We start from the raw sequence: 23477 nt of genomic DNA, 5'->3' as shown, positions 1-23477 counted from the left end.
CCTGCCCCTTCACATTATAAGCTTTAGGCCACGGCCCCACTATCAGAATTTGGTCATTATTTTTTCTCAGGAGTGGGAGCCAAAACCAGGTGAGGAACAATCAGAGAAAAGGTATAATAGAAACAAGTCACCAATTCTGCATTTATCACCCACTCCTGGTTTTGTTTCCCACTCCTGAGGAAAAAATACTGACCGAATACTGATAGTGGGGCCTTGGCCTTAGAAACAAGCAGGCACACTGGTCTGACTCTCTAAATGCTGGGTTCTGCTCTATTTGGGGAGTCACTGATAAGTCAGGCTAGAGAATGTGTATGGAAAAACAAAGGAAGGGTGGGAACTCGCCAACGTTGCGAATAGAGATATCCGCTTGGGACTCACTGGCAGTAAATCACTACTTGCAGGGTGCAGTGCGGTTCAGTCATCTCAGTAAATCGGATTTACAAGGGCTTCCAATTTCTTAGGACTCCTCAAGCAAAGGTCCACAACAAATTCTGGGACCTAAGACGCCCTTTACTTGCTATGTGCACTGTGCCATTTAACTCTCTGAGTGACAGTGCATCCTTAGACTTATAGTATCACATCTGCTGAAAACCTGTTCATGAATATAAGGAGCTCCAGGATTTAAAAAAAAAAAAATAAAAAATTGGGTCAACAGCAAGAAAAACCTCACCGCCTGTTCCCATACAGCTCCAGTGCTGACTTTACTGTCCTCGCCACTCTGGCCTTTATTTACTTCCATGAAGCAATGACATCATGTATATGCATGTGACCGCTGCAGCCAATCACTGGCCCCAGCAATAATACTAGCATGTACAGCACAAAACCAATGAGGCCTGTGATTGTAAGTACCCGTCGCATGGTTATAAGCAACATTATTGCTGCAGGGAAGTGAACACAGAATGGACCTCACCACCAGTACAAGAGGACTGAACAGGTGAGTATAGTTTGTTTTTATCAAATTTTTTCTTTCTTTTCTTTTTTTATTTTTTTTTATTTTTAAATCTTATGAATTTTCCAGCTATTAACCCCTATTTCTTAGACCTCATAACTCCTTTAAAGCATATCTGTCATGAGACTAGGATTCCCTGTGTAATATAGGGGCAGATCTGCTCTCATATCAGCCAAACCGCCAGAAAAAAAGATTGCGTGTATTTTTCTTGAGTATTTGAGGGGGAAAAACAGATATTTATTCAAAAAGCTACAAACTGCATAATTAAAACAATATAAAACCAATTCTAAATATCCTCCATCACTGACATGATGCATATCAACAAGGAAATTCTTCAAAATGACCACATATATCAATAATTAATAAAAGCAAAACAAAATGTATATACCGCAATTGGCAAGAAAGTCTAGCAATCAAATAGTGTGCATATATCCTATAATAATGAAGAAATGATATACATACTGTACATAATTTCCAATAACTGTTTTATAAATGCATATATTTTTTTGCTCCAGTATATTTCAATTTTACTGGCTTTAGTATTTGCTCTTTATTCTCTATACGTTTTGTACCTTTTTTTTTTTTAACATCTCTGCTTATCTGCATGTTTTCAATAGATTCATAAAATGCGACTTTTACAAAATGTCACTTTTTGTGTGCCCAATCTCACTCCAGTCCCTGCCTGGAGTAAGATTTCTGGAGGCGTTTTCAGTTTGATGCATTTTTTTTTTTACAACTTTTCAAAGTGTTTGCAACTTTCGAAGCTGAAAAGTCTCAAAAACTGGTGAAACAACAACAAATGCACCAAATTTTTGCAACAAATTCATGACCCTCGGGTCCTCTATGCACTTCTGAAAAATCCCTTTTAAAGAGTAGGTAACAGTAAGTGATGAGGGTCTGTCCATCCATGCAGTGTCACGTGACTATGGCAGCTGATCACTACAGTGATTGATTATTTTACCACTGCAATAGATCATTCTACCGCCCTGGATTTTTAATCTAAAGGATTAGAAATAAAGTGTATTTGGATGATAGAAACATTGCCATGCTTTGTGGGATGCGCGTGTATACACCTAGAGTTGACTAAGCTGCGGTACCATCTCTACATTAATTGCCAGCAATACAGTATCTTACATAATACTCTTGTGTATACTTTGTGACTGTAGATTGTGGGTTAAAAAAAAATCTTTTTCTAGGAACAAGAACAGATGCAGCGGTACAATCAGCGAATGATTGAGCAACTCCGGTTACGGCAGCAACAGGAAAGGGGACGTTTGCCAAAAGTCCAAAGAAGCGAAGGAAAGACACGGATGGCGATGTACAAAAAGAGTCTCCATATCAGCTCTTTCTCCAGTGCTGCTGAGCAGAGGGAAAAGATTAAGCAGGTGGATATGGTGGAGAAAAGTCTGCCTACTGCTTTTTTGGGATTTGGAAAACTTTTTTTTATTTTCCTTGGCACAAAGTGATGTAGTTTCAATTGCTTTAAATGGAAGCTTTCATTAGTTTTTTTCCACCTTGCCTGAAGGCAACATAATGTAGAGATAAAGACCCGATTCCAGAGATGCGTCACTCACTGGGCTGCTTGCTGTTTTTTTTTTATCAAATCACTGTTTTATCAGCAGGAGATTATCATTGGAGGACTGCTAAACCTGCTGCCAGGTAGTCAAGTATCTTCATGAGCTCTGTATAACGTTGCCCACTGGGGATTGGCAGGTTTCTGCCTATGCACAGTGTACACACAAAAAAAGCTGCCAATCAGTGAGCAGGATTATAAGAGATCTGCAGTCAGAGAACTGGTAAATCTGCAACGGATAAAACAGTGATTGTTTCAAAACTGGAGCAAAGAGTCCAGCAAGTAATTATATCGTTGGAATCAGGGTCTCTGCCCCTACATTACGCTGCTGTCAGATGGTTCAGCAAAAACCTGGTGGCAGATTCCCTTTAAAGTACTAGGTTCATAATTTTAACCAAGAATGCGCTAGCAATCCTCTATTAGTGTCATGTTTACGTATCCATGTATGTTTTCTCAAGCGTATGGGTAAAAATGTGATGTTAGAATAATGTGTAAAATTAAGCGTTAGACTGAAGTTTCATAATTTAAGTACAATTTTTCTAACTGGTATAATGGATTTGAATGAAAGCCATTAGGAAGTAAAGGTTTGGAAGTGATTCAGCTGCACATTTGATAGCTGATCATGGGAACTTTGTCTATGTGATCAACCAAAGTGTCAATGCAAGTGAAGGAAGCCATCTTTAGGCTGACTAAAAAAATAAATCTATCAGAGATGGCAGAAACTTTTGGAAAGCCCAAATCATGAATATAATAAATTCACTAAAAGAAGCTCAGCAACATGGAAAGAAGTAAACTGAGAATGATGGCAGAATTAGTTCACTGGTTTAAAAAAGAAAAACAAAACCCTTTGCAGGATCTAGTGAAGTCACGAACTTAAGAAGGTGGCTGTATTATCAAAGTCCACAATCAAAAGATTCCACCGTGATTGTAAATCCAGTTGGTTTATCGCAAGATGCAACCCACCGGTGACGAGAACAAAAAGACCAGACTGGACCAGAAAACATCAGAAAAAGCCTCCAGTTCTGTAATGGGATTTATGGACAAATGAAGCCAAGATTATCTTGGGACTGGAAGAGAACCGTATGAAGAAGGAAGGACTGATGTTCTGAAGAACACCCCATCATCTGTCATACATGGTGGAGGCCGGTTTATGGTATGGGCATTTATGGCGCCAGTGGAAGAGGGTCACTGGTGTTTACTGATGATGCTGGTGCAAGTAGGAGTAGCAGGATGAATTCTGAAGAGTATAAAGATACATCATGCCTAGATTTTCTATAATGTGCCAAAGGGAGAAATGCGGGTGTGCTGCTCTGCTGGTAAGGAATTCACAGGATTCAGATGACTAGAAACAGATTGTAGTTTATTCTCAATGCATTTCTAGGTCAAACGGAGTTGTAGTTCCGTTCAACCTAGAAACACAGGAATAAATTACAACTCCGTTCAACCTAGAAATGCATAAGCTCCAATCTATTTCTAGTCCTCTAAATCCTGTGAATTCCTTACTAGCAGCACAGCACACCCGCATTTGTCATTGATACATATCGACATTGGTTTATCCAACCAGCGGAGTTGGGGTATTGTTATCTAAGGCAGATATTCAGTTGCTGTGATTTCACAGCTTTACAAGGTGAGCACAAAAAAACGCAAAAAAAAAATGCATGTTGTTTGATTAATGCCCTATGTGCCCTTTTTGTCAGTCCCTAGTCTTATCAGATTTTCTACAAAAAGTAATATGACATTGCTACACAGCACTGCGGGGTAATGACCAAAACATACTACATAAGGAAATCAGTAGCCGCTTCTTATGGTAAAGTAATAGACTGGGCGAGTGTCCTCAATCTGATGACCTTGCTTCATACTTACTGAAGACAGATCCGCAAACATGTAACTGTACATTGCTGCAGAAACTGACTGGCAATCCCCCTCTAGGGAGGAAACTTATTTGGTAATGGCCTTCAGGCAGTGCAGTGTTGGCTTCCTGGTAATAAAAAGAATTGGACAAACTAGCATAGCAATAAGGATTCTGTTTGAGCCTGTGAAAATGGAGGGGCTATGTAAAAATGGCTGTAATTCCTAAATTAAAATGCTATATTTTTTTATATATAAAATATTATCCATGTTCTGTTAAATCTGAATAAATTTGCGTTAAAATGATGGTGTTCCAGAACAGAATCGTATTAAATAGAAAATATCTATCTATTTCCTGCAGTTTTCTCAACAGGAGGACAGGAGGCAGAAAGCAGAGAGGTCGCAGCAACAGCAAAAGCATGATCACCAGCTAATGGAGATGCAGGCGCAGTGCGACAGCAATGCAAGAGAGCTGCAGCAGCTGCAGGTAACCACACAACATACACAGGTGGACAGTTAAGGCTAATGTCAATCATCAGGGTTTAGCCAATTTCAGGGTCAGACCTGTCGTGCCATTTAACTCTACTATTGGTGTTTCTTAACATGTAACAGTCATGTGATATTTTGGCAGCTGATTTTTCACATCCATATGTCATCCATATGTTTGTTTTTTAATATCCGTATGTCATTTTTTTTTTTTTTTTAAATCTCCGGATTGGATAAATTTTTTTTAAGAGCTCATTCACACATCCGATTTTTCCACGGACCAGAAAAACGAACCAATGATTCTGATCAGACCTTGATATGAGTGTGGTCCAAGTGTCATCCGTTTTTCTTGTACGTGTAGAAATAATAACAAAAAAAAAATGTTTCTCAACCTTCTCCATTCTCACAGTCTGTAAAAATCAGATTGCACTTAGATGTCATCTGAATGCAGTCTGATTTTTATTTATTTTTTTCACGAACCCACGGATGTGCCTTGCCAATTTTGATCTGACCCTTGGATCAAAATCGGACAGGTCTCCGATATATTCTGCAGGCCACACAGTCCTAGGAAAAATTGAACATGTGTGTATCCCAATAGAATTTCATAGGTACGAGTGCTATCCTTAAAAACCATGGGTAACACTAATACATGAAACTCGGACTTGTGAATGAGCCCCAAGCTTTCCGCACCCAACTCTATGAGCCAGTCTCGTCAGCTGCGTGCTCTTTCATGCAGATTTAGTCCACATGAAGACAAAAACGAAAGCTCATCTAACTGGTCCATTCATTAACACTGGTCCATGTGCTGCCTGTGTCCTAGATATATTTACTATAAGGATGTAATATATGCTCATCTGACCAAGGACTTTGTGTTACATGACTCCATATAGATCCATAGTATTAAATTAAATAATACTGGCTTCATACAGCAGCTACTGCAGCCCAATTATTACATACACCAAAGCCTCATTCAGACTTCCATGCATGGACCGGCTGTGTGTCTCCTGACCTGAACTTGACAGGATCGAGATTAATTTATGTTCATAAATACAACTGGACTAATGAACTCTCCCATTCTTTAGTTGGACTCATAAAATGCTCATCTTAATATCCGGCAGGAATTTTTTAAAGGATTGTTGAATTTTTCATAAATTTTCAGAGTCAGTACACCTGCCTCATGAGGTCTAAGATCTATTCAGTAGTGTTTGTGGGTGGTGGTGCTGGTGGTGGTATGAAATTTGGTGATTACTTCCTTTTAAACTAACTAAAAAAAAAAATATGTGGATGCAGTAATCTCGTAGGTTCCCAGTGGTGGTGCGACTGCCTGAATGTGTATAGAAGCAGGGAATTCAGCAACAAATAGGTCTACGACTATATTACCAACACTACAGTTCGAACCTAGAAAGTTAGTGAAAGATGGCTATTGGCTTGAAAAATGCTGTATCTATATAAGTGAGTAAAATAAATAAATAAATATGGTTTTGAAGTGAATATTGCTCTATCAGATTAGTTTCATAGCTGTTAAGGATGAAAAAAGACATCTTTGTAAAATTGAAACTATAACCTAACATGTCGATCCAGAGGAAGGCAAATACCCCATGTAGGGGAAAAAAATCCTTGTTGACTCTACATATTCAAGCAGACTAGTTCCAAGGATCAACGTCCCATCAGAATCGACCACTAATAACCCTTAAAGGGATTCTTTCATCTTTTTAAATGGGTAAAATTGCAAAGTGCTTGTAAGATTAAGCAACTTTGCAATTTATTATATTTATTTTACCCATATAACACCATTATATTCCACGACACTTTACAGACATTATTATCACTGCCCCGTTGAGGCTCTCAATATAAATTCCCCATCAGTATGTCTTTGGCGTGTGGGAGGAGGAAACCGGAGAACCCAGAGGAAACCCACACAAACATGGGGAGAACATACTATACAAACTGCTTGCAATTTGACTCTTAATATAACCATGTCTGTCCTCAAGAACTGAGGGATTTTTCATTCCATTACTTCTCGTTGCTTAGGTAATCGGTCTTTGCAACCTGTTAGTGATGGATGGTCTCCTAAGCAAAAAGCACAGTGCATGTGATCGCTGCTCTGAAGCTGGCTGGTTTGCTAGATGGGGCCAGCTTCAGTGTCCCTGAGGTCCTCAAGTACTGCAGATGCAAAGCAGCTTCTGCTTGCGGTTTGAGAGTGGGCACCATATTGGCCAGCAGCGTGACCATGCTTCCGGTCTGAACTGTCAACTGTCCGGAGCACGACTATACCGAAGGCAGGAGCAATGTGCTCCTGAAGTTAGGAGATGAGAACTCCTTTTTAATTTATTTTTCAATAAAGGCAGCAGACCATCCTAGAATTCAATCAACCGTTACAATATCATCCATAGTAGCACTGCTTGAAGACTCTCCCTCTGTGATGATGATGATTAACCCTTCTTTCCTAGACGTAGAGGATGCCCCTTTGTCATCATTGCAGGTCTAGATGTGAAAAAGATTATTAAAGGGAATCTCTCCACAGGATTTTGCTACCTCATCGGAGAGCAGCAGAATGTAGGAAAAGAGAGAACCTGATTCTAGCAATGCGTCACTTAGTTGGGTGCAGCAGTTGTGATGCAAAGTTTTTAGATGTAGCATGAAGCAGAGCTGAAGAAGCTGCTCCCACCCCACAGTTTTCTGTGTACATTGTCTATTGACGGGGGTATAACGACCGTGGCCGCAGAAGTCGTGAACAGGCTCGGCGGGTGAGGGACCTTGTCGACGTTGGCAGAAACCTAAACTGGAGGTGCATCCTCGGATGCACCTCCAGTTGAAGTGTATTGCATCGCACATGCCCGTCTGATCCGCTTGAGTCGATACATGCTACCGGCCAATCAGAGGCCAGCAGCTGACGTCTGTGTGCATGTGACTGAGGGCGCATGGTAGTGACGTCATCCGGTCATGTCGCTTGCACGCTGAATTCAATTGCTGGCTTCAGAAGAGGATGCTGTGTGGCAGGGGATCGGAGGGAAAGTGAGTATAATGGTTTATTTTTTTTATGCATTAAAGAACAGCGGCAGAATGGGGGACATATACATACCAGGATTGGGGATATACAAAATAATAGCAGTCCAATATGACTAGCCAGATTAGTCATATTTTTTGGTAGAAATTATATTACCACATGTCAAACAATTTACCAGTTGGTGCAGTAGATTCTAAGAAAAGCAACAGACTCAGCATTCATGATCTGCATGTTTTTCTGTCTGTGTATTTGCTATTATTTTGAAAACACCCCCTTTCAATTAATTATTCCGTGTGGAGTTCATTTAGTGAGGTCAATCATTCTTGAAGAATCAGGTGGTCCTTATTTAAGGGTAAAGCCAGCACATGTTGTTCATACATTTCTCCTTGAAAGCCTGAGAAATATAGGTCGTTCGAAACCTTGCTCAGAAGAACAGCGTAATTGGATTAAAAAGTTGATTGGAGAGGGTAAAACTTATAAAGAAGTGCAGACAATGATAGGTTGTTCAGCTACAATGATCTCCAATGCTTTAAAATGGAAAGAAAAACATGAGACGCGTGGAAGAAAACAGAAGACTACCATTCGAATGGATCGAAGAATAGCCAGAATGGCAAAGGCTCTGCCAATGATCAGCTCTAGGATGATCAAAGACAGTCTCAAGTTACCTGTGAGTACTGTGACAGTTAGAAGACGCCTGTGTGAAGCTAATCTCTTAGCAAGAAGTCCCCGCAACGACATGTACTGAAGAGGATACAATTTGCCAAAGAATACATCAACTGGCCTAGAGAGAAATGGAGAAACATTTTGTGGACTGATGAACTGTCTGCAGCCTTTGGACCCAAAAAGAACAATTTTACTTTCATCAGACGATCCCCAAACTCTGTCTTCAGAGTGTACTGAGGCTTGAATGCAGTGAAGCATGGTGGTGCAAGCATCATGATATGGGGATGTTTCTCTTACTATGGTGTCGGGCCTGTTTACTGCATACCAGGGATCATGGACCAGTTTGCATATATTAAAATACTGGAAGAGGTCATGTTGCCTTACACTGAAGAGGATATGCCCTTGAAATGGGGGTTTCAACAAGACAACGACCCTAAACACACCAGTAAACAAGCAAAATCTTGGTTTCAGTCAAACAAAATTGAGGTTATGGAGTGGCCAGGCCAATTCCCAGACCTTAATCTGATAGAACACTTGTGGGGTGACATCAAAAATGCCGCTTCTGAGGCAACGCCAACAAATTCCAAAAAATTGTGGGATGTAGTCAAAGCATCCTGGGCTGGAATAACAGTTGACAGGTGCCAGAAGTTGGTTGACTCCATGCAACATAGATGTGAAGCAGTTCTTAAAAAACTGTGGATATTCAACTAAATATTAGGTTAGTAATTAACAGGAATGTTAAATCCTAAAAAAAAAGTACATATTGTGAGTTTGTAAAGACAAATACAGACACTGCTATTTTTTTGAACAGCCCAATGTTCATTTTTTGTTATTTTATGTAAAGCAGTTTAAAAATGTATATACATTTTTCTTCATGTTTTGAATTCGAAAGCAGTATGCAATGTTCCCAATGCATGGAAATAAAAACTAGTATAAAGATTTTGTGCTTAACTCATGTTTTTGAACACCTCTATTATTTTGTACACTACTGTATATACCAGGGTGGGGCCCAGGATAAAGCACGTATGCTAAGATTGGAGATAAATATACCTGGATTGGGGATATTTATACCATGATTGGGGATATATTTATATCAGGATGGGGCCCATTGGACTCTAGTTGCGCCACTGACAATTGGTGTGGGTGGACTTGGAGCAGGATGTATTCGAGCTGTAGCCTGGTAGTGTTAATCTCTTGCTGATAAAATGCCCATTGGATTGAAACAGCACACAGCCTAATAAGTAGCATATCACTGAAATCAGTTTCTCTGCCCCTACCTTTATACTGCCCTCGGATTACATAGCAAAAAACCTGCTGACAGATTCCCTTTAAAAATTTGAATGGACAATACAGAGATTTATTTGTATTTATTTGGTGTCTGACCTTTACTGTTATGCACTTGCTTCTAGAATGAGAAGTGTCACCTCTTAGTGGAGCATGAAACTCAGAAACTAAAGGCTTTGGATGACGGCCACATGCTGATGCTACGAGACTGGAGGGAGAAATTAAGGCCTCGCAAGAAGGTGAGCATGAAGGAGTTTAGATCTTGAGCCAAGTGTATGTGATTTGCAAAAACAATCCTGTTCATACATAGAGAACTATGCAAGATTAAACTGGTACAAAATGGTATAAAGATGGATAAGAGAGAAGAAAGTAAAATGTGAGTTTGATAAAACAAAAAATGTCAAATGTGGTGTTTTTTTGTTTTGCTTTTTTTTTAAAAAAAAACATAGGCAAATTTCACATTTTGGCATAAGGGGGATAATGTCCAGTTTTCTGATGTAAAAGAAGTCACAATTTATATCAATAGTAGCTTAGCTATGATTTTTATGGTACACAAACAGCAAGCGATGCGTCTAATTTATTAAAGAAGAACTTCCATCAAAATTGTTATCCTCGTAATATAATTCAGTCATCATATTATATGGCACTGTGTACTTACAATTGCTCATTTTACCTTTCTACCCAGATAATTCTATTCTTCTTTTCCATTAGGTCTATGACATCACATGATTAAAAACTGATTAGCTGAATCCTTCTAAGCTCGATGTAGAAAAAGGAGGTCAATTTTCCCTGCATGAGTCATAAGTCACTGCAAAAGTCCCTGGCAGGGGGAGGAGGGAGCAGCTGGGTCAGGAGTTGAGGGGAATGATAAATGCAGGGACAAGAGGCTTCCTGTTTTTACATAGAGAAAAGAGAAGAATTAACTTAGTAGAAAGGCAAAATGAGCAATTGTAAGTAGACAATGCAATATAATATGATGACTGCAATATACTAAGAAGATAAAAAGCTTGATGGGAGGAGTGCTTCTTTACGTGGCATGCTTCACCTCCAGCAAATTTTATCCTTTGTATTTCATTGCATTTTTGCTATCTCTTTGCAGGGAAAACTACTGCATGTAGAGGTGTCATTAAGTAAGCAACACTTTTGTCACCTGACCAGGCAGTATAATCGCTATTAACTACTGTACTGAATGTTCTGGTTTTATATCGTACTGCTACCACCTAGTGGAACCTAATAGTACTTTAGTATCCAAAATGAATAAATCCATATACAATACTTTTGAAGGCCACAAATATACAGTAATGTGGAAAAGTTGTAGATAGATGAGTAAAAATTGCTGCAAAGAAAGAATGCTAAACTAGAAGTGTTAATAGTTTGCCTTTTGGTAATTGATAAAATTAAAGTGAACAAAAGAGAAATCAAATCAATCATCACCCTTTGCCTTCAAACAGCATAAATTCTTCTAGGAATACTTGCACACAGATTTTGAAGAAACTTGGCAGGGATGTTATATGGGTATATGGTTATAAAAAATTCTTCTGTCTCTTCATGCAATCCCACACAGATTTGATGATGTTGAGATCAGTGCTCTATGGGGGCCATAACATCACTTCCAGGACTCCTTGTGGTTATGCTGAACATAGATTTCTAAAATTTGGTCTGGTTATTAAGATCAAAATTGGCTCGGTCATAGAATCATAAAATGTTACAGTTAAAAGGCACCTCCAGGGTCATCGTGTCCAACCCCCTGCTCAATGCAGGATTCACTATACCATGTCTGTCCAGCTTCTGTTTGAAGGCTTCCATTGAAGGAGAACTCACCACCTCTCGTGGCTGCCTGTTCCACTCATTGATCAGATCACCCCCACTGTCAAAAAGTTTTTTCTAATATTTAATCTGTATCTTCTCCCTTTCCGTTTCATTCCATTGCTTCTCGTGTTTCCATGTGAATATGAGAATAAGAATGATCGCTCTACACTGTGACATCCCTTCAGATATTCATAGACTGCTATTAAGTCTCTACTTAGCCCTCCTTTTTGCAAGATAACAATCCCAGATCCTTTAAACGTTCCTCGTAGGACATGGTTTGAAGTCCATCCTGCTAGCTCTTTTCTGAACATGCTCCAGTTTTTCTGTGTCTTTTCTAAAATGTGGTGCCCAGAACTGGACACAGTATTCCAGCTGAGATCTGACCAAGGAGGACCAGAGGGGGATAATTACTGCATGTGATCTAGATTCTATGCTTCTCTTAATACATCCCAGAACTGTGTTTGCCTTTTTTGCTGCTGAATCACACTGTTGACTCATGTGCTGAATGATCTATTAGTTTACCAAAGTCTTTTTCACACATGCTGTTGCTTAGTTCTATTCCTCCCATTCTGTAGATGTCATTTTTGTTTTTTTTTGCCCAGATGTAGAATCTTGCTTTTCTCCATTCTATTAGTTGCTGACCATTGTTCAAGCTTATCTAGATATTTATGAATCCTTTGTCTGTCTTCTCTAGTGTTAACTGTCCCTCCTAGCTTTGCGTCTTCTGCAAATTTGATTATTTACATTCAGTTCCCTTATCTAGATCATTTATAAAAATGTTGAACACTGGGGCCAAGACAGAGCCTTGTGGTACCCCACTTGAAACACTCTTCCAATTGGATGTGCAACCATTTATTACCACTCTGAGTACGATCACTGAGCCAGTCATGAATCCACTTAACTGTAGCCTTGTCAATCCCATACTTGGTCATTTTTTCAATAAGGATAGTATGAGGTAGTTTATCAAATACTTTGCTGAAGTCGTGATATACTATATCTAATGCATTTTCCTGATCCACTTAGTCAGTGATTTCATCATAGAAGGAAGTTGGATTAGTCTGGCATGACTTGTTTGCTACAAACCCATGCTTGCTCTGGTTAATTACTGTATTCTTATCCAAGTTATTACATACATGCTGTTTAATAATTTATTCAAAGATCTTTCCTGGTATAGAAGTAAGGCTCAATGGCTTGTAATTTCCTGGCTCCATCTTCTTTCCTTTTTTGAAGATGGGAACAACATTTGCCTTCTCCAGTCTTCCTGCTCTCCAGGAATTTTCAAAGATTCTGGCTAGTGGTTCTGCAATTTTCTTTTATCTTTTTCAGTACCCTAGGATGTAATTCATCTGGACCAGGATATTTAAATTCATTTTAATTCGCTAAGTGTTCTCTCTCTCACCATCTATCAGTTTATAGATGGCGTGGATTATTATATTCTTTCGAGCACAATGAAGAACAGTTGATGTTACACTTGTTTTCTTAGAGAAATACACTGTGTGCTGAATTATTAGGCAAATGAGTATTTTGATCACATGATACTTTTTATACATGTTGTCCTACTCCAAGCTGCATAGGCTTGAGAGCCAACTACCAATTAAGTAAATCTGGTGATGTGCATCTCTGTAATGAGGAGGGGTGTTGACTAATGACATCAACACCCTATATAAGGTGTGCTTAATTATTAGGCAACTTCCTTTCCTTTGGCAAAATGGGTCAGAAGAGAGATTTGACGGGCTCTGAAAAGTCCAAAATTGTGAGATGTCTTGCAGAGGGATGCAGCAGTCTTGAAATTTCCAAACTTTTCAAGCGTGATCACCGAACAATCAAGCATTTCATGGCAAATAGCCAACAGGGTCGCAAGAAGCGTGTTGGCCAAAAAAGGCGCAAAATAACTGCCCACGAATTGAGGAAAATCAAGCGTGAAGCTGCCAAGATGCCATTCGCCACCAGTTTTTCCATATTTCAGAGCTGCAACGTTACTGGAGTATCAAAAAGCACAAGGTGTGCGATACTCGGGGACATGGCCAAGGTAAGGAAGGCTGAAAAACGACCACCTTTGAACAAGAAACATAAGATAAAACGTCAAGAATGGGCCAAGAAATATCTTAAGACTGATTTTTCAAAGGTTTTATGGACTGATGAAATGAGAGTGACTCTTGATGGGCCAGATGCTGGATCAGTAAAGGGCAGAGAGCTCCACTCTGACTCAGACGCCAGCAAGGTGGAGGTGGGGTACTGGTATGGGCTGGTATCATCAAAGATGAACTTGTGGAACCTTTTCGGGTTGAGGATGGAGTGAAGCTCAACTCCAAGACCTACTGCCAGTTTCTGGAAGACAACTTCTTCAAGCAGTGGTACAGGAAGAAGTCTGTATCGTTCAAGAAAAACATGATTTTCATGCAGGACAATGCACCATCACATGCATCCAACTACTCCACAGCGTGGCTGGCCAGTAAAGGTCTAAAAGAAGAAAAAATAATGACATGGCCCCCTTGTTCACCTGATCTGAACCCCATAGAGAACCTGTGGTCCATCATAAAATGTGAGATCTACAGACAGGGAGGGAAAACAGTACACCTCTCGGAACAGTGTCTGGGAGGCTGTGGTGGCTGCTGCACGCAATGTTGATCCAAAACAGATCAAGCAACTGACAGAATCTATGGATGGAAGGCTGTTGAGTGTCATCATAAAGAAAGGTGGCTATATTGATCACTAATTTTTTTTGTTTTTGCATGTCAGAAATGTTTATCTCTAAAGTTTGTGCACTGATGTTGGTTTACCTGGTGAAAATAAACATGTGATATGGAATTATATTTGGTTTTTATTAAGTTGCCTAATAATTCTGCACAGTAATAGTTACCCGCACAAACAGATATCCTCCAAAGATAGCCAAATCTAGAAAAAAAACACTCCAACTTCCAAAAATATTAAGCTTGGATATTTGAGTCTTTTGGGTTGATTGAGAACATAATGTTGATCAATAATAAAAATAATCCTCTAAAATACAACTTTCCTAATTCTGCACACAGTGTAGATGCAAAATAGGAATTTAAAAGTTTTGCCTTCTCAGTTCTCAACATCATTTTTGACCACTTCACCCCTTTTCATCCTGTAAAAATCCTATAGCATCTTTGACTTTTCTTTTGCTTTTAACATGCCCCCAAAATCCTTTTTTATTGCTTTTGGTCTCCCTTGCAAGCCTCACTTCATTACTGGCTTTAGCTCTTGTAGCGCCTGCATTCCCTGCAGACTGCATTATATTCTTTTTTTAGATATGCACCCCCCCCTTTCCATTTGATATAAGTTTCTTTTTTCCTTTTAAGCAAGTGTTTTAAGTTATGTGTTCATCCATCCTGGTCTCCTTTAAATGCTTCCAATTTTTCCTTCTTTTCTGGATTGTTACTGATTGTGCAGTGAAAATTTCATTTAGCAAAATCATTAGACCTTTCCTACCCTCTTTGGGAGTTCATTAACATCTGCCTTTATGAATTCCAACCTTAAAGTCTGAGTCCTCGCAGGTCTTCTTCCTCTTGTAATCCAAAAATCAAAGATGGCATGATCGCCACCTTTAGTTCTTCAACCATTTCGTCCCTAAAAATTAGGTCCAAGTTGGCAGATCCTCTTGTTCTCTCTTCTACCATTTGAAAGATAAAGTTGGCAGCATGAGAAGATAACAATTTTCTGGACCCATTACTTTTGCCTCAAGAGATATTCCCAACAAATATCTGGATAGTTAGTCTCCCATGATCACTGTCATACTTTTTTTTTTTTTTAAGAACATCTGATGTAAAAAGTTCATCCATATCTTCAGTCTGTCCAGGTGGGCTTTAGTAAACACCTACAATAGTGTATTTTCTGTTCTTCTCTCCTTGTATTCTTACCCAAACAGTTTCTACAGAGCTTACCATTCTCTGAAGCTTGGATCTCTGTGGAGATGTACACTTTCCTAACATACAATGCAACACCTCCTTCCCTCTTGTTAAGCCTGTTTCTTATAAATAAGTTGTAGCCTCCAAGGTTTATATTCCAATCATGTGTATCATCCCACCAAGTTTCAGTGATGCCTATGACGTCATATTTCTCTCCCTGTGTTAGCAGCTCTAATATTCTTTGTTTCTTTCCCTTGCTCTGTGCATTTGTATAAGCACATTTTAGTTTGTAGTCAGTTTTTTTGCTCCTCTATTTTCATTCAGAATTTCTTTGTTCTTTATTTCCACTTCTAATAGCAGGGTTCTCAAAAGAATTAATTAGCTGCATACTTTTTCCTGGTCGTATATTTCCCATCCGATATTGCTCTAGTTTAAAGCTCTCTTGATGAGCTACCAAATGTCTTTTCCTGTTTTTGTAAGATGCAACCCATCTTTAGCAAAGAGTCCATCATACAAGTAATTCACTCCATGGTCAAGAGACCCAAAAGGTTACTGACAGCACCATCGACGTAGCCAGTTGTTCACCTGTAGAATCCTGTTCAATCTCCTTGTTCCATGTCCATCCACTGGGAGGATGGGTGAGAAGACCACCTGCACTCCCAGTTCCTTCACTTTCTGGCCTAGGTCTTCAAAGTCTCTGCAAATAGTTTCTCGGTCCTTTTTTGCGGTGTCATTTGTTCCTACGTGTATTACGGTGGTCATCTGTAGCACTGAAGATTCTTGATACACTATGACACGTCTTTGATTTGTACACCTGGAAGACAGCACACTTCTCGTGAGGCGATGTCCCACAGCAGATAGCGGTTTCTGTTCCTCTCAGTAGGGAATCCCCCACGACCACCACTCCTCCTTTTTTTCTTCACCACAGCGCTTCTTTTTCTCCCTTCAAGAGGCCTCAGAGTGCTTAATGGAGTGTTCTTTGTGGACAAAGCACTTTTGTGATGTACATCTTCGTAGCTGTCCTCAGAGCACGGTAGCGGTTCTTCAGCGGTATGGGTGCTGACTGCCTCCTCAACCTCCTGCCTCTTTGGGTCACATGCTTCCATGTCTCTTCTGCAGGTACATTGAAAGGTGCTTCTCTTCGAACATTCTGAATAGTTATTTATTATTCGCTTTGGCAGCAAAGCTGAAAAGTTCTTCTCTTGCCACATTCTGATGAGATTCTTCTGCTCTGTCAAGGAAATCCTCATCTCAGATGAGCTTCAGTGTAGCTATTCTCTCCTGAAGACTTTGCACCTTTTCCTCTAACAGAGTCACAAGCTTGCCTTTTTGACATGTAAAGTTTGTCTTTTCATCTTGGCAAGTCTGTGAACTTATAGCACACATTGCAGCTTACCATATGGGTAATCTCCTTCTCTATCTTGAACAATATGAATTGTTGCTGAATTGTGGTAAAGATTCACCCAACTACACCCAAAGTTCTTCAGACTCATGGCGACTCTTCACTTTTCCCAGAATGCACTGGCAATATGCAAATTACCCTCCTTGAGCTTAAATTCCTGGTTTAAAGGGGTTAATTACATTGGATGTATATTTGGGGTTGGTGCTGCAGAATACATTTGGAGGCAATCATATGCCTCCCTGGTGGTATTACATGATGGAGAAGTATCTACCTACCTCTATTTCTTGGCATTGAGAACACCGTTAATCTTGAAAAAAGCAACAACTACATTGTTGAAATGCAGCCCCACTCTCCAGCCCTTCGGCAAACAAACTGCTTTACGTTACAGCTAAATACAGTACAGACCAAAAGTTTGGACAGACCTTCTCATTTAAAGATTTTTCTGTATTTTCATGACTATGAAAATTGTACATTCACACTGACGGTATCAAAACTATGAATTAACACATGTGGAATTATATACTTAACAAAAAAGTGTGAAACAACTGAAAATATGTCTTATATTCTGGGTTCTTCAAAGTAGCCACCTTTTGCTTTGATGACTGCTTTGCACACTCTTGGCATTCTCTTGATGAGCTTCAAGAGGTAGTCACCGGAAATGGTCTTCCAACAATCTTGGAGTTCCCAGAGATGCTTAGCACTTGTTGGCCCTTTTGCCTTCACTCTGCGGACCAGCTCACCCCAAACCATCTTGATTGGGTTCACGTCTGGTGACTGTGGAGGCCAGGTCATCTGGCGTAGCACCCCATCACTCTCCTTCTTGGTCAAATAGCCCTTACACAGCCTGGAGGTGTGTTTGGGGTCATTGTGCTGTTGAAAAATAAATGATGGTCCAACTAAACGCAAACCGGATGGAATAGCATGCCACTGCAAGATGCTGTGGTAGCCATGCTGGTTCAGTATGCCTTAAATTTTGAATAAATCCCCAACAGTGTCACCAGCAAAGCACCCCCACACCATCACACCTCCTCCTCCATGCTTCACGGTGGGAACCAGGCATGTACAGTCCATCCGTTCACCTTTTCTGCGTCGCACAAAGACACGGTGGTTGGAACCAAAGATCTCAAATTTGGACTCATCAGACCAAAGCACAGATTTCCACTGGTCTAATGTCCATTCTTTGTGTTCTTTAGCCCAAACAAGTCTCTTCTGCTTGTTGCCTGTCCTTAGCAGTGGTTTCCTAGCAGCTATTTTACCATGAAGGCCTGCTGCACAAAGTCTCTTCTTAACCGTTGTGGAAGAGATGTGTCTGCTGCTAGAACTGTGTGTGGCATTGACCTGGTCTCTAATCTGAGCTGCTGTTAACCTGTGATTTCTGAGGCTGGTGACTCTGATAAACTTGTCCTCAGAAGCAGAGGTAACTCTTGGTCTTCCTTTCCTGGGGTGGTCCTCATGTGAGCCAGTTTCTTTGTAGTGTTTGGTTTTTGCAACTGCACTTGGGGACACTTTCAAAGTTTTCCCAATTTTTTGGACTTACTGACCTTCATTTCTTAAAGTAATGATGGCCACTCGTTTTTCTTTACTTAGCTGCTTTTTTCTTGCTATAATACAAATTCTAACAGTCTATTCAGTAGGACTATCAGCTGTGTATCCGCCAATGTTGGTAACAATATTTTCATTGTAAAGAACAGAGTCCTGAAAGTGATGATATGGCCACCACAGATCTCTACATTGAGTCTGTCTGGGATTACATGAAGAGACAGAAGGGTTTGTGAAAGCCTACATTCACAGAAGATCTGTGTTAGGTTAGTTCTCCAATCATAGCTTCACAACGTCTGAGACTTCTAGCTGTGCACCTAATTTAGCAGCCTCAGACGCTGCTAAGTTGTGATTGTCAGTGTCTGGGGTAAAGTGCACACCCCCAGATTAGACTGCGAAGAAACACCTGGTTGGACTGCAAGGCAGAGATTTCACATAGTGCACTCCAGAAGCGACCAATGTGAATATCTCTATAACAGTGTGATGCAGTGGAAAACACAAAGGAGCAGCAGAATCCGGGGTGCTCAGGGATTTTTACTTGGAATTTAACAATTTTCTTGAGCAAGTGACAGATCCTTTTTAAGTGATAGGTGGCTGGATAAGTGAAAATGTATGGTTTATTATTTATGATGAGGTAAATTTATATTTGTGTTGCAACAGGTTCTGGAAGATGATCTAGAACAGAAGAAGCAGGAGCAGGAAATGTTCTTCCGGATGAGTGAGGAGGCAGGAGGACATAATGGATCAGCTCAGAAACCTGCCAAATTCTATGCATACAGTTCGGCTGAAGCATCATAAAAATCAGGCAGACACAAGACTTTATCATCCGTCACCAGAAAGATCTGGAAAAGGTTTTGTTACAAATTTACTGATGAACTGATCTGCACAGCAATCAAAAAAAATATGAAGGAACAACGAACACCTAGAAAGCTGAGGGCATAGTGCTGTAGCCTGAGGTTTTTGGAACCAGCGAACATTAAAGTTCTGGATATGCCTTATCCATAATTATAAAGACCTGTCTTTACATACGAGGAGGGATGCCAATCCTTAATAATGCCTTGTTACAAAAGTAGTGATGTCGTTTATATGTCAGATACATTAGCTATTTTACATCTAGATTGGAGGCGCCAATAAATGATTTTGTGCCAATAAACTTTCTTATGTTTCGGACGTTAATATAGAGCTGCCTTTCCCTTTAAGTGGACATATAGTAATGTTTAGAATTGTTTCTTTTTTGCTTTGTCACCATGCATAACCTTTTTATGATTTTCATTTTACCTGCTATTGTCTTCCGCCATGTTTGTATGGCTCCAGCTTAAACCTCTGGCACTTAAGTAAAATTCATTAAGCACTCCATACACACACTTGATTTGACACATTACGGTATATCACTGGACTGAGCCTTTTTATCCACCCATAGTGTAGCATGGGGTTTACAGATTTTGCGCACTTATGGGTATTCTAAAATCTAGATGGAATAAAGAAAAAAAATTGACTAAATTTCCCAAAAACATTTCAGCACATGTTTACATACTAATGAAGAATTAATGACTATAGCACCGTGGAGTCACATGTGATGAACAACAGGGAAAACTTATCAAAAGCAAAGCATGAAAAGTGGAGCAGTAATCCATTGCAACTCGGAAAATGTAGGCAATTGCCAGATCGGTTATCACAGATACCTGCTCCACATTAGGCCACTTTCAAATGGCAGAGCTTTGGTCAGTAGTTGTGCGCCCAAGCCCTGAGCAGAGCTAGTATTTGTATTAAGTGAAATTTTCTTTTCGTAGGTTGCGTTCCTGGTTTGGACTTACAAATATAAACGCAGAATACTGCTGTGGGAAAGTGGCCTTTCTCTTGCACTAATATTGTTAAACAGGTTTTACATTTTTCAGGTGAAGCTTAAACAAAAAACAAAGGAGCTTTAAAAAGTTTGTTCACGTAAAAAAATGTACTAATATATTTTTTCCAAAGGTGCCCTGATCTTCAGATATTTGCATCCCTCCGTTTCATTTCCTGTTTCTGATCGAGAGCGTTTCCTATGTTAGCACTGAACCAGTCCTGTGAAGGGGGCTGGCTGACTGTCTCAACTTGAATAGCTAAGCCAGCCTACCACTGTCCATAAACAATGAAGGAGCTGACTTAGCTATTGAAATGAGGCCGTCAGCCAGACCCCTTCACAGGACTGACTGTGTTGAGACAGGAAACTCTTATGTTAAAGGGAATCTATCAGCAGGTTTTTGCTACCTCATCTAAGATGTAGGCAAGGAGACCCTGATTCCAGCGATGTATCACTTAGTTTACTGGGTGCAGCCATTCTGACACAGTTCTTAGATTTAGCATTGCAGCAGAGCTGAGAAAGCTAACCCTTCCCCCACCAGGCTCTGTATGTACATGGTCTGTTGACAGTGAGCTGCTTATCACAGGAGAGGGCGGAGTCTGACTAGCATGCCAGAGCTGCTGTAGGTTCTGTAGTTTGGACAATGCTAATCACCAGGTGGTAAAACCTTCTGTGTAAGTAAACAGCAGCACAAAGCCGGACATGTGACACATCATTCAAATCTGTGTTTTAACCCCTACCTCATGCTGTCCTCAGATTACATAGCAAAAATCTGCTGACGGATTCCCTTTAACAATGAACCCGAAGTGGAACAGCTGCTAATATCTGAAAATTGTGACAGTTTTGAATATAAAAGTATATTGGGAAGTTTTTAATATATGTTTATGAGGAATCCATCTAAATCGAATTTTATTGAAGTGGATAATCAAGTAACTCTTACATTGTAAGAGATGGCTATGTAACGAAGTAAAAAATCTAATAGTGGACTGTTGAATTATATATTGACAAGGGCAATAATTTAACATGTATGTCTAGGTCCTGGTTAAGAATATTAATATGTTTAACTATTTTGGACTTGAAGTAAACTTGGTGCATTTTTGTGTAGTAAATGATAAGGAGTGACTGCTGGCCAGTCTTAAAGTGAGCCTCATTTAACAATCGGGCACATTGAAAATATGGAAATATATAAGGTAGTCTACCAATTTCTAATGGCCTATCACTGCGCTACCTGGTTAAGTGTCATGTCTACTAATATTGTTTTCTGTCTAATTGTTACATTTAATAAGGAGGTCTGTTTGCTGTTAGGAATTGTTTGGCCCAGAAATATTTGCATAGATAAATAATATCATCTTATGGTAAATGGAGGACCTTTTCATATAAGTTCTATTTCTCAGACTTCGCAGCAGTTCTGATACTTGAAAGCTGTGCATCTTATGCTCCGAGTCGCTGCCAAGTTCATTTCACAAGAAGCAATCGAAGATAAAGTGCAGAAAGTAATTAACATATTTCCTTCCTTAATGCAAGCTTATTTTCATAGACTATGTTCTATATTATATGAATGCAAATTTGTATTATTTTCATAAGGGCTTTCTGCTGGGATGAAACACTGTAAAATGTAAATAAGATTCTAATATAGTAATAAGATAATAAATAATAACTAAAAAAAAAAGTGTCATTTTATGTCATTTCTTTAGTAAATTAACCAATTGTTAACTGTTCATTGGATAACTTTTTCAACATACAAACAGCCTGCTGAAAACTCAACTAACATGCATTTCTCTTTAGAGCGAATCCTACAGTAAAACACAAATATTACATTTTTTTTCATTCTGTGTTTATTTTTTTATAATATGGGGACTAGAAACAGTTTCTCAGAAAAGTGAACATTTCAAGTATCAAAAGTACCAAGTTAACCACTTGAGGGCGAAAGAGTCAGGTCAAAAGCAGTGAAAAGTCGAAAAGGCAATTCTTCCTCCTCAAACCCACCCGTCTTATGTTACAGCAGGAGAATAATGTACAAAGCGCTTGGAATGTGCATCTTTTGTGAACTGGGTGTGTTAATTTGGGGGTCATAGCATTTCATAGGGCTAAAACCTCAATACACAGTAAAATATGTTCTTCAAACCTTAAGTCTTGCTCTCAAGTGCCTAATTAACGCACATGAGAACAGTTCATCTTTGTACTCGATCCCTGTGGTCTCCACACAAATCAAAATGACTTCTCTGTCAGTTCTCTTACAGTCTTATTGTAAGACAAAACATCTAGTGTTGTGTAAGGGATATTTTCTTAGAACAGTGTTTCATTAGTAATTAGCAGTAAAAGCTCATTAAACCGTTTAACTTTATTGTTTAAGAAGTCCAGATGAACATGAAAATATAATTTAATGTTGTAAGAAATAGACATATTTCTTACAGTGGCTTGAAAAAGTATTCACCCCCCCCCCCCCATGGCTTTTTCCCTGTTTTGTTACATTACAACCTGTGTTTAAATAGTTTTGTAATCAGATTTCTGTGTGATGCATCAGCACTAATTAGTCTAAGTTGGTGAAGTGAGAAAATATAGACGTAAATTAAATGTATGGGATAAAATAACTAAAAATTGGCATGTGCATATGTATTTACCCCTTTTTGCGATGAAACCCGTAAAAAATTGAAGTGAAAGCAATTACCTTCATAAGTCACATGCTTAGTGAAAGGAAGACCACCTGTGTACAATCTAACTGTCACATGGACTGTCAGTATATATACACCTTTTCTGAAAGGCCACAGAGGCTGCAACACCATTAGGCTATGTGCCCACGTTGCGGACCTGAAGCATATTTTTTACGCTTCTCCCTGGCGGGAAAATCGCATGCGGATATTACATGCGGTTTTCCCGCCAGGTAGAAGCGTTTGTGAGGCGTCTTTGCATGCATTTCCGCATGCGGGTTATCAAGCACTTCTCCAAGCATCACTTGTAAAAGTGCTTGACAACTTGTTCAGAATGGTAAAAAAATAAACTTTATACTCCCCTTCTGATGCATTCTCTGCCCCGTCCGGAGGCTTGAGCGGCTCACGCTGTTGTGTGCAGGACCTGCGGTGACGTCATTGAGTCATGTGGTGGGTCACATGACTCAATGACGTGGCAGGTCCTTCAGACTACAGCGCGACGGAGGGAAAACATCAGAAGATAAGTATAAACTTTATTTTATTCTTTTTTTTACAGGTTC

At 39.6% G+C, this 23477-nt stretch overlaps 1 protein-coding gene across 1 annotated transcript in view; it reads left to right on the top strand.

Moving 5' to 3' along the window:
* STK10 (serine/threonine kinase 10) overlaps positions 1 to 21904 on the top strand; it is a 126519-nt gene extending 104615 nt beyond the window's left edge. The window contains exons 16-19 of the mRNA XM_073651314.1: positions 2146 to 2334; positions 4732 to 4857; positions 9936 to 10049; positions 19090 to 21904. Of these exons, the coding sequence (XP_073507415.1) occupies positions 2146 to 2334; positions 4732 to 4857; positions 9936 to 10049; positions 19090 to 19227 (567 nt within the window). The 3' untranslated portion in view covers positions 19228 to 21904. The remainder of the gene's footprint in view (positions 1 to 2145; positions 2335 to 4731; positions 4858 to 9935; positions 10050 to 19089) is intronic.
* Positions 21905 to 23477: the final 1573 nt, after the last annotated feature.

The sequence above is a fragment of the Phyllobates terribilis genome, unplaced genomic scaffold, assembly GCF_046119375.1.
Source record: "Phyllobates terribilis strain yellow unplaced genomic scaffold, ASM4611937v1 Scaffold_11__3_contigs__length_659146591, whole genome shotgun sequence".
NCBI classification, from domain to species: Eukaryota; Metazoa; Chordata; class Amphibia; order Anura; family Dendrobatidae; genus Phyllobates; species Phyllobates terribilis.
This window is presented reverse-complemented; position numbering and strand designations above follow the sequence as displayed.